The sequence below is a fragment of the Aethina tumida genome, chromosome 1 (assembly GCF_024364675.1).
Source record: "Aethina tumida isolate Nest 87 chromosome 1, icAetTumi1.1, whole genome shotgun sequence".
Classification (NCBI taxonomy): Eukaryota; Metazoa; Arthropoda; class Insecta; order Coleoptera; family Nitidulidae; genus Aethina; species Aethina tumida.
The window spans coordinates 62,167,998-62,180,919 of NC_065435.1; the positions used below are offsets into that span (position 1 = coordinate 62,167,998).

The 12,922-nt window shown below is 27.4% G+C and overlaps 1 protein-coding gene across 1 annotated transcript in view; it reads right to left on the minus strand.

Annotated features, from left to right (window-relative positions):
- The window catches only part of LOC109605220 (cytochrome P450 4C1), a 41,886-nt gene that overhangs the window by 18,513 nt on the left and 10,451 nt on the right, over window positions 1-12,922 (minus strand). Inside the window, exons 6-9 of the mRNA XM_020021788.2 lie at window positions 6,099-6,168; window positions 5,912-6,038; window positions 3,641-3,820; window positions 463-531 (exon numbers count right to left, since the gene is read on the minus strand). Coding sequence (XP_019877347.1) covers window positions 463-531; window positions 3,641-3,820; window positions 5,912-6,038; window positions 6,099-6,168 — 446 coding nt within the window. The remainder of the gene's footprint in view (window positions 1-462; window positions 532-3,640; window positions 3,821-5,911; window positions 6,039-6,098; window positions 6,169-12,922) is intronic.

Below are 12,922 nucleotides of genomic sequence, written 5' to 3' on the forward strand. Positions count from 1 at the left end.
CATAAAGTGAAATCACAGTCGTATAATGTTGATTTTATCAATTATATTTTTATGAGTCATATCAAATTTAATTGACACTTTTATACGAATATTTCTATGTGCGGTTTTATTACGTTTGCAACTATGTAAGGGCATCGCAAAATTGAATAATTTCCACAATAAAATTTACAACTTAAACTTAATTGCTACTTACGTCGTTGCATTTTCCCGAATCATTTTCAGTCAAGCGTAATTGTGAGTGATTAAAAAAAATATATTAACAGGGAGTATTGACGTAAAAGACGTACACGTGATATATTCGAGACATGATATTTCCTGAAGGATTTCAAGACAAGTCCCCAGATATGAAACGCCTTGCGAAACAGAACAAATGTCGTGACTTGGCTGCATTCTTACAACGACACGGACATTCTTTTTAACATCGCGTCACTTCGCGAAATGAAAAATATCTCTTTTACTTACTTGAATGTCAGGATGATTGGCCAAAGCGAACAATGTCCAACAAGTCGAGATCGTCGTTGTGTCGTGGCCCTGCGAAAAAAAAAAGAAAATGAAAAAACAATGACTCGATACAATGCAATGGGAAGTTTTAATTATTTCTTTTTTTGGGAAGATTTATTGCCTTAGTATGGCAGCAGATATAATGGGTGAAGAGGGTGTGAAAATCGTAGCGCGGAGGGATGACAAACTTGCCTCAAGAAACAATAAAATTTCATTTCGACTGATACGGTTCGAATAACGTGAATTTTGTTAGAATACGTAGTCAGAGTTTTTTATCGATGTGGAAAAATGGAAAGGTTTTTATTTGATCGCAATCATTTTCTCGTCGTCCCGAAACATACAGGCGCATTCTGCAGGTAAATCCCAGTAACGTTATGCGTTTAAGAGAAGACGATTTATTATAAAGTTCACCCAAAAATTTGAAATGGAAAATAAGTCCGTGTGCATTTTTGCTAGTACGGAACGAAATGGGTTACATAATGTGGACCGGGCACGGCTTCAATTTGAATTTGTCCCGAAAAACTGAAAGAGGGAATAACTTGTTCAAAGGCACGGCTGAAAGCGCATTTCGACTTCGCAAAACTATTTTCTCTCTTATTTCTCTGATTGAAAATGGAATGGCCCAATTGACTGACATGGGTAATGGATAGAATTACGTACCAACTCTGACACACTTATCTCGGATGTGGGATTTGCAAACTTTTTAAATTAGGCCAAATATCACTTAACTTTAAGTAAGAATCTGTTACTTATTTCATCAAATAACGTCTGTATAACTTAACGTCCCAGTAAATCATGTTTTAAAGTGGGATAAAATGTATAGTATTGGTCGTGATTGGAGAAACTATATAATTAAATATTCGATAAACGTTGAAAATAAATATTTTTAAATAAAGCTATGTAGCCAAATTTACCTTAGTATAGCTTATTTTTTAAAACTTTAGTTTTTGTGTGGACACATTTGAAGCGACAAACTAAGAATCTTAAATAATTCATTAATATGTAACAATAAAAAAAACAATAATTCCTTTGAAATAATTATTTTTTATCACTGTCCGGTATCGTTTTGACATAAATTCCATTAATTTTTGTAAAATATCATCACTGATATTTTCCCAAACAAATTGATGAAAAATATCAAGATTTTTAAATTTCTTACCTCTAATCTTCTTTTAGAACATCTCCCATAAATTTTGAATGGGGTTTAAGTTGGATGATTGAACTGGCCATTCTAAAACTTCAATTTGATTGTTCTATAACCATTCCTTAATCAGTTTTGCAGTATGTTTTGGTCGTTATCGTGTTGAAATTTTAGTGGCATGTTCCACTCTGCGAAAGGTAACATAATGAATTGCAATATATCATGTGCTTTTCTATGTCGATAATCCCTTCGATGTGATGGATTGAATCCATACTGTGACCACAAAAGCAACACCTTGCCGTCACGATGTTTTAAAGTGGTGCAAACATACAATATCTCTCATTTTCAGGACGTGTTACAAATATAGTTAGTAGTGGTCATTATTACAGCAACTTTTTAAAATGTTTAATCTTTTAGACATTAATATGAACTGTTAAAATAATATTAATTTAATATTGTTATTTTATACAATATTATAACTACTATATCATTATTCTATAAAGTATTACATATATTATCTGAATTCAGTTGGACATAAATATAGCAATTTTAATTTTGAAAGGGTTTATGTTATTTAATTTAATATTAACGCTTTGTATAACATACTTTTTGTTTTACAATTTTGCCTTATCTCATTGGCATAGACTCAATCATTTGTCGAATATACGACGTCTATATTACTTTAAGCTTCTTGAACTGTTGCGTTGAGTTCATTTAAATCTGTAAAATTCTGTCAAATTTGGTTTCTATAGGGTTTATATTTGGAGATTGAGACGATCATTTTTTTAATATATGGAAACAAATTGTTATTTAATATCTCTGCCACCATGTTTCATTGTTTTAACTACCCACTGTTTCTGTGGTCGAGTGGATTTGATTCAAAACCAGTCAAAATTTGAGTTTCACAAAATCAGAATTCTTTTGTAGGTCTGGGGTCAATCAAATTGAAACAACAGATTTAGAAACAGAACGATATCAATTTGCTGCACTACTTTTATAAAATCCAATCATATGAAATTGAATGTTCATTGAAAAGTTAATTTCACCTTTTAACTGTTCGGTTTTACAAACAAAAATAAATTTTTAGTGCTGTTAAACGATATTATAGGAACAAACAGTTTTTGTCGTTTAAAAAAATCTCCTACACAAACGTTTACTTACAAAAAAAAAAGAAATATTTTGCATAGTTTTTGGTATTAAATATTGGTAATAATAAAATAATTATAAGATGTCTAAACATTTCTGTCCAATCTGTTACATCTAATACTGTATGTATTTGTATATTTTTTATGCCTCACACAAATCATTTGATATAGACACATTGAAAAAGGGTATTCGGTGAACGAAATGCTAAAAAGGTTAATTGATATAAATCGTACAAGTTACGGTGTCGGTATCAATCCGCAGCTGACCATAATCTAAATTAGAAAACACAGGTGACCCACAATAATAATACAGTCCGATAAAGCGGCATTTTGTTGGATGGATTTGCGAAGTTCTGAATTACGGAACATAATTAATGGATAAAGTTACGAGTCGAACCGCAATCATAATTTATGGACATTGTAAGACCCATTTGACCATTGTTACCCCATGTATTGTGACCAAAGTTCTCGCGGAGCAGGAATGAACCATTTAAATTTCGCCCATCTGATTTTCATTATGACAAATACGCGCAATAAACCGAAATTATATTAATTGCGGCCATGTTGTGCCATAATTTCCAGAAAATTGACGTACGACGTGCAAGCCGCATTTTCATTCGTCCGGTCATAATCTTAGCTTCGGGAACGATTTAATTGGGAGATGAAAACTGACACCCGACACCATTATCTATGATTGTTTGAATATGTTCCGCGTGTCTAGTACGCCCCGTTCAGAAGCAAAGGTTACGATTCATTTTGTGCGCCAAAGTTTAAGCTTGGGAGACACGTTAGAGGTTTAAATTTAATCATCGTGTCTTTAATTAAATTATCTATTAATGATGGGAACACTTACTGCGAACATGAAGGTGTCAACTTCTTCTCTGATCTCCTCATCGGTCCAGTTGTTCGATCCTTCCAACAACAAATCTAAGAACGCCTTCCTCTCCTTTTTTCCCATGAGTATCTCCTCCTCAGTGAGTTGTCTTTTTGTCTCATTCTTACTGCGCAATTTCTCGCGCCTCTCTTTGATGACCTGCAAATTGATTCAATTAAGGGCCAACGCGAATTACAACCAATAAAGATTGGAAATTCATTGACTATTAGAACAATATGCGCACAATGCCAGATATGAAGTTTTGAAATTAATTACACATCATAATTTGATGGGCTTGGCCAAAATTAATGTGCTCTCAGATTGCATAATGCAGCCTGTATTTATTAAATACAATTATGCCGGTTAGATTAGTCGATTTATGACACACTATAACTATGAACAATAAGTAAATCATTCTGGTTTATATAGAGACGCAACATAGTTCGGTATTATCGTGGCCTGGCACTAAACTAAGTCATCAACCGGTGTTGTAAATTTGGACAAATTTCGGAGTGTAAAGTGGATTTTCCTCATAAACACATTATTGGGTTTTGAATTAACAATATTAAAAGTTTGATAATAAAATATTTTTTATTTGATCAACAATTTTAATTATTAAAATTATATATTAAAAGTTATTAAAACATATTTTTAAAATTAATAAATGCTAGTGTCTTTAAATTAAATAATTTTAATTGCGTGTTTGAATTTTATTTTATTTTATGTTTATTTTAGCTGATTGAGGATTTTTTAAAAAGGGAAATAAAAATGACTTTACAAATAAAATAAATGCCTCCCTCATCTCTGAAAATAAATTGAATTTTTTATTCAAAAGAAATTAAAGACATTTCGTAGATTAGTTTATATCTCGTAATTAAAATAGATGTTTGAGAACAACATGTATATTATTGAAAATATTGTTTTAATGTTGTTATTTATTTAATAATTATTTTTATATTAACTGATTGAGGATTTCATAAAAATGTTACATGACACAAGAAATTGGCTTTTAAAAAGTTTCAAAATAAGGCAGATAAAATTGTAATTATTAATTTAAATATATATATATATATATATATTAAAATTTTTAATTTATTAATTTAAATTTTTTTATTTTATCTTTGAAAACAACTTGAATATTATTGAAAAATTATGGTTTATAATAAATAAATAGATATATTTAACATATTTAATTTGACTCTTTGGAAAAAGCAACTTCCAAAGCCAAGTTTATTTCATACATTTTGCCTAATTATATCACACACTACAGAGTATAAATATTTTGTGAAATTTGTTGAAAAAACAATATTCATTCAACAATTCAAATACTTCTTTTTCAAATACAATTTAATTATTAATTTTGTCAGCATCCCTGTAATAGTAATAAAATTCATTTGGAGCGATTTTTAAACATTTCATTAACAGATTTAATAATACCAAATTATTTCATTTAATATAACATTCGGTTACCAGGTAATTTAATTTTAATGACAATGTCAATAAACTGATTTTGCAATTGTGGTGATTCTCTGTTGTAATAAATTGTATGGTTAGGTATTTCCATTTTAAATTTTTTTGTAACTTATATGTTAAAATATTTGAGTTGATGTAATTGTTGCATGAATGTAGATCGTATTATATGTTGCTATTTATTCAATATTAATGAAACATTTTTGATCAACGTGCTAAGTAAGTAATCAAGACCTATATCAGTTTAAATGTGACTGGAAAATTATTACTTAAAGGGGGAACTTTACTTCTTAACTATCTTATCAGTAATTGAATTTAATATGTTATTTAAGAGTGTATTTATTTAAAGCAGATAAAAATCGAATGAAACTTGTGTGGGGTGACCAAGCATTGCTTAATTTTATATTAGATTTCATTGACTGGTTCGCTTTTAGTTTATTAGTTGATAATACCATAATTAAAATTTCTTTGTTGAAAAGCAATTATGATTTGTATAATTATAAATAATATAATATTGTAATAATTTATAAAACACTTACACTGATTGTGACACTGATTGTGTGGTCTGAGATTGTGATACGATACTTAAAATATTAAAATATGTGTCCAGTAAATATTTTATCGTAATATCTCTCGACAGTTGAAGTGTGTAATATTTATTTAATATTGTGTAACGCAAATTGATAGTTGCTATAGTAATGAAACGATAATAAACAATAAGTAATTAATTTTCTGCATAAGTCCATAGAAATGGAATTGTAATTGTTGTTATAATCATACCTTTCTGGTGAATCCATGCAAAGTAGTTAATAGTTTTTTCTGTTGCTTTCCCATTTCCGACATGCGAAATATAATATCGTTGTGTAGAATGGCTTTGTACATCCTACTAACAGCCAACTCAGACATGCTAAAAATAACACGCCACAATTAAAATATTCATAAAACAGTCCTGTACTCCCACACTTACTCATACACTGCTCTAACGTATTCTGAGTTGGCGTCTCCTAAGGCGTTCACGGTGGTCCCCATGGCGGTTTCTGCAAATAAATCACCCTGTATCAGACGCCGTAATAACATTTCCCCCGATTCCACAACCATTCGCACCCAGTCTATTGATTATGCAAAATTCAATCAGACAAATATATATATTCAACTGGGTGGAAAGCATATACGTTTTCTTCAGTTCATGCATCTAACTTTTCCCGTATTGATTTTTAAATCTGCAATTCTTAAATTCGATATCAGTCCGTCCGTTTCTAAGGAAGAATTCGTTTAAATCGTCCTCGAAATTCATTTCCAACTATAGATATGTGAGAATCTAAACTTATTGCAGATTGCGAATATACCGTCCCTTTTGTAGCGTTATCCTTTCGAACTATCAACATAAGAATGAATAAATACATCTCTTGTTTTGGAACAATATTTAATTAATGCGTATTAAATACATACATGTAGATTTGATGGTGTGTTTTGATAAACTTTAAACTATTAATAGTTGGAAACTGTGGGCTTGTGTTAACCGCCATCATGAGAGGAATTCGAGTGGCCTAGCAACTCAGCGATAGTTCTGTGAATGTATCGGAAAACATCTTTCAAAGATCGACTAATAATTAATAATTACTTGTAACTATTAAGTGAACTTAGTGACTCATTTAATACGATGCATTATAATATATTGTTAAAAGCTTAATTTCAGTATTACCTTATGTTAAAATTATCCCAAGTTTCAGCTGAAGAGAATTTGGCACTTCAGTATCTCCAAACTATTTCTTTGTACCTATAAAGGGTTTTACCTTCATGTCTCGAACGTTTGTAAATTCTTATAAAAGTTACTTCGAGTTATTAGTTTTCCTTGTTTTTTCAAACAAGATCGGTGGTGCATGTGTATTTTCTGCACTGGTAGATCGTTTATTTATAAATAATTGTTGTTATTATTACCATAATTGTTATTTTATATTTTCTGTTAGAAAATATGATATTTAGGTTTTAATATGTTATTAATAAGTATTTGTAACAATTATTAATGGAGTTCATTTTAAGAATGGACAAAAAATTTGATTCTGTTTTTAACACTCTCAATTAATAATTTATGGATTTAAATAAAGAGTGCATAATAAATAAATGAATAAAGTAAGATATTACATAAAATATTGCCCACTGAATATACAAAATTTTCATTCAAGAATAAAAAGTGCTATATGAAATTATATATTGGAAAAAGTAATTTACATTGTAGGTTCATTATTTATTTGAATACATTTTTTTAAACTGTTTATATTATTTGAAAGCTGTTTTTGATTTTTCTGACTAAGTTATCAGTTTTTGTTGCTACTTATTCCTTATGCTTTATGTATTGGATCGGGTTAAAAGTGACAATGGATGCACTGAAAATGAATATTATCAAGACTGTCCTAAAATCTGAGATAACGTAGAAATTAAACAATAATTTGCAACGATCATCCAGTAAGAAGAGGATTTATTCGATTAATTTCATTAAAAATGATGAATTCTACATAAATTAAGTGAGGATAATTGCCAATTGATTCTTAGATTACGACAATTCTCGCTGGTAAGGACAATAGTTTTAAGCTGGTAAACCTGATGGAACTGTGCTTAAAAAATCGAAGAAAGATTTTGATTAGGTATAATATGTGTTCATGAAAGATTTACTTAGCTCAACTTCTTTAGAGACTAAAAAAGCCATTCTGTCTCTGTGTGACAATACTAGATTACGCATTATAGAAATTTTAAAAATGATAGATAGAACTTCCCATCCACTATATGACCCATGTTGTGATTTATGTTAATTTTAATTTTTAAATTTAAAATTTAAAATTTTATAAATTTAAAATAATTTTATTAAATATAACCGGCTAATTTTTAATTTTTTAAACTTAAAAATTTAAGTTTTACTTTTTATTATAATTATTTATTTATTTTTTTATTTGTAAGCTAATTTTATTTATTTATTTATTTTTTAATAAAAAAATATTTTAATTTTATTTAATATGATTGTTTATTTTTAATTTACTAATTTTAATATTTTAAATTAACTTTTTTTAATTGTATTTGCTCATTTATAAGCTTAATATTTTAAATTATCTAAACGTAATATATTAGGGTACAGAAAAAAGTAATTAACGTTTTTTTACAATAAAGTATAAACTACCTTTTGATTACTATTTTTCAAATTATCCAATAAAATTTTATTCTATACCTGCAGGAATAAACTGTGGAATGTTTTTTTGTTGGAATTCAATGCCATTATAATAATTCAATTTTATTTAAATTGAACTATATTGCGAGCAATACAATAGGAGAGAATGGAAATATTGCCAAAGAATATTGCTGTGGTAAAATGAAAAACGTTGAAACCTAATATGCTTCAAGCATAGGACAAATAAACTATTACATATAATAATAGTAAATAACTATTGTATATTGTTATGTCTATATATAATAATGGTTATTTAATATTAATAATTTTAGAAACGATGTATTTAAATTACACCCTATATCAGTTGACAGAAACGTGTTATTCTATGAGCAATTTTATTAGGGACGTATTTTTATTTTCGATTGATACAAAATTATTCCTCGCAATTTATGAGAATTTTTGTTTTCAGAGCATAAACCGATATTTGTTTGTGTTTTTTTTTTCACACTCGTATAAGTTCATTAAAAATGAATGAATTTACACCGGACGTTTCATAAAATGTGTGTAATGGGTCATTCTATTACTGCAGAGTGCCAATAAATAGTCGAAAATTGTTTATAATTCTTTATTATACAATAATTTTTTTGTAACCTATTTTCAACAATAATTAACGAGATAATTTTACTCATATTACATAGGGGCAAATCACTTGAAGTGTAATTACAACAAAATAATGAATTAATCACATTGAAGTATTAAACTATTAGTATATAATTAAATTGATATAGATACACATATTTTCCAACTAACAATAAGATATTCGAAACTGTCAGTTGGTCCATAATCCATTACTTAAGATCCATTGTGCGTTCACATAATGACAGAGAAAGGATTCAAATACGTTTGTTTCAGTGGGACATTCTTATCAGTTCATCTTTGTTTCAACTTAAGGAAAACGTCCTCGTAAACATTTTATTATTTATAAGGGACACCCTAAAGTTCCATGCAAAGAGGTCGTAAAGTGCAGTCCTTGATCAAGTTATTGTACAATTACAGGAATATGTTGGCATTGAAGCGGGCCGTATTTTCCGAGGGTCCGGACGTAATATGCAATAATGCCACGGAGTGTAAGATGTAGTGAAGTGCGACGCTTAAATTTACACTACATTTTAGTTTACGGGTTCCACGGCCCGTGAGCCGAGCGGGAAACGTTAAAAAATAAGGAGAATGAATACACGGACGGTTATTGTGTAGTAAAAATGAAAACGCGATTTTCATTACTGCATATATGGCAATGGAATTCATATTAAGATATTTTGTCGTTGACGCCGGCTACGGGGATAGGAGGAAATTAATGTTTGTTTCCAATTTGCTTATTTTTTTAATGGCATTTTGCTTAACCCTCTTAAATTTATAAACAGCACTTTAAATTAAATGCTTTTATATTGAAACATAAAAAGTAGCAACTTAGAAAAACTATTTTTTTTTTCAGTTTAATTTGATTGTTAACATTTGTAAGCGTCTGTCCTTTTGAATTTAAATTTTAGTTAGTTTAGAGTAATTTTGGTGTTAGTGGTATGTTGAAAATATATTAATTTTTTTAATTGTTTAGAAGCAAAAAGAAGAAGTGGAAAATATTTTATTTAAATACAGTGTGAAACATTAAAGTTGCTTCGTAACTTTTTTATTTATAAATTGATTTCAATGAATAATAATTTTGTGTTTGTTTTCACTACGACCTCGCAAATGTATTAGACAAATACATTAGATTTTATCAATTAAAAAAACAAAATTGTAATGTAATAAGATTTTAGTCGAATTAATATTCTATATGTTAATTTTTGTTAAATAAATAAAAATAGAATTATTTATAGTTTTATTATTTATTGAAATCGACAATTTCCATAAATATTCCAATAATGTATTTTTATTTATTTGGCTCTAACAAAATTCTTTAAAATCAGAAAGAATGGAAAATATTTTATGTTTTCTAAAAATCCAGTATGACTAGTATAAAAAAATTTAAAGAAAAGATGAAAATGAAAAAAACTTTGCATACTTTAAAATGGGTGTTTATGGAAAAATAAAATTCTTTTAGTGATTTTATCTGTTTAGTTATCAACTAAACCACTGAATAAAATTTCAATATCTAAGAATATCAGTAACTAAACGTATTATTTTTCACAACACAATCACACAAATCAATCACAAACTCAATTTCCAATTTCCAAGATTTTAAAATATGATAACATTTTATACGTACTGATCAAAATTTAAAATTACAAAAGAATATTAATATAACAAATAAAATAATACTATTTTAAAATTAGGTTAAAAGAAAAAATATTTTTGTTAAATTAACATTCTACCATATTTAAACAATCTCATAAACATCAAAATTGTATGAACTATTTCTATTTATTTGGCGTTAATAAAATTGTTTAGAAGTGTCAAAAACAAGGAATGGAGACATTTTATTTAAATGACCCATTTAACTTATTTATTTATGATTCGATTTCGAACTCATGAGATAGAAAATAAATATTGTGATTGTTTTCGGTACCACTGGGCAAAAAATCATTGGTTTTTGAATCTTTTAAAATGGGTGTATATCAAGTTCCACAATTTTGTTGTATTGTAAGTATTGCTGATCAATCATCAATCAAAATCAAATTTGTTAGAAGCTTTTTAAATTTAAAAATGACAATAAAATTATGTTATAAAAATATTACATTTTAAAACTACAGAGCGAATTACTAGATTCCACTTATTTTTTTTTTAATATATAAAATTAAAAAAAGCTTAGAACATTAAAAATATTCAACTAAATTAAACAAAATTAAAATCATTATTGTAAATTTATAAAATTTGAAAGAAAAATTCATTAAATTAATTTAGAAAACAAAAAAAAACTTAAATTAAATACTAAATATTATTAAATTAATATTATTCAATTAAATGTACAAAATTAAAATTCTCAATTTAAATTTATATATTTTAAAAAATTATCAAGTTAATGAATATTTAAAAAAAATATTATTATTTAAATAATTAAAATTATCAAATTAATTAAAAATTTTATTAATTTAAATTTATAAAATTTTAAAAATTAACAAATTTAATGTAAATAAATTAAAATTAACAATTTAATATATATATATATATATATATATATATATATATATATATATATATATATATATATATACATGTAATTCGATATTAATAATTTTTAACTAAAAATATAAAAAACTATTTTCAAAATCAGAATTTAACAAACATTATATGTGGTATAAAAATATTTTATATTAAGAGGACATGGCGAATTACTAGATTCCAGTTATATTTTTTATAATATTTGGTATAATGCTTGTTAAATTCTGATTTTGACTATATTTTTTTATATTTTCAGTTACGTATTTTTATTCGTTACCAAAATAAGTTAGTTAAAATAAAATAATTATAAACGACTTTTCTCGCATTTGAATTTGTGTACTTACTAAATTGTGCTTGCTATTAATGTTAACAATAATATACGTATAATCGTAAATTAACATTTAGAAATATGTATTTTTCAATGACATGACGAAAATATGTTGTTACTGTATCTTATAATGCAGTCATAAATAAAAGAGTAATGTAAAAAAAGTAAATCTGAGGCAATGTTTTATTCCTCCGGTGCATCCAATAACATCGCATTTATTTAAAAAACACATTAAATACTATACCATCAATACATATCTGGGATAATAAAATGTGTCCTATTTACAAAATAACATTATCACACCCATTAATTTTTATTAGCAATTTCCCTTTGATAGTACATTGGTTAATAAAAGGGAGTGAAATATACTCATTTCCTTTTGGTCTTTGTACAGGAATGATTCAGTGCACAGCGCCGGCTACTACATTTTAATTTATATTTATCTACAAAATCTTTATTGTTTCCTCGTAATTACGGCGCTTTATTGCGCATTTTTTTTTTAATGAAAATTTGATGCGCTCTTACGACACGTATTGCAGTTCTTTAAACAAGTTTATGGCCACTTGCTCGCACGCCACTTCAATTAGTATAATTAACACTAAAAAGTCATTTACCATCAAGAAATAATTTTATTCGTCGTTCCGTGGATTTTTTCTTTTTATTTTCATGCAGATAATCCGGCCTTTCATCGGTAAATAAGCCGGGAAATAGAAAGATTAAGAGAGATTAGGATTATTTGAATGATAATTGGGTCATTTAAAGCAACATTAAGCCCATAACAATGAAAGTGCAGTCACTGTTGCAGCGTTCCGCGGAACACGTTCTTTCAGTTGACACACTGACATTAAATTGATGTCTCTGTAAGCACCGCCGCTTTTTATTCGATTAAACTATTACCAATATCCATAAAAATTCATTTTCGTTATGCAGATCGGCGCGTACGAACTGAGTGATTTCTAAGAATTTACAACTTCGTTACTATTTAATTATTTTACACTTGTCTAGTGTTCGACTAAATAAATTTTATAGTGTTATTTTAGAATACTAGTAAATTGGTTAATTTATTTTTATTAAAATAGTTTATTGGTCACATAAAAATTATTACTTATTATCGATTTTGTAAATAAATGTACTATTTTTACTTAAGATT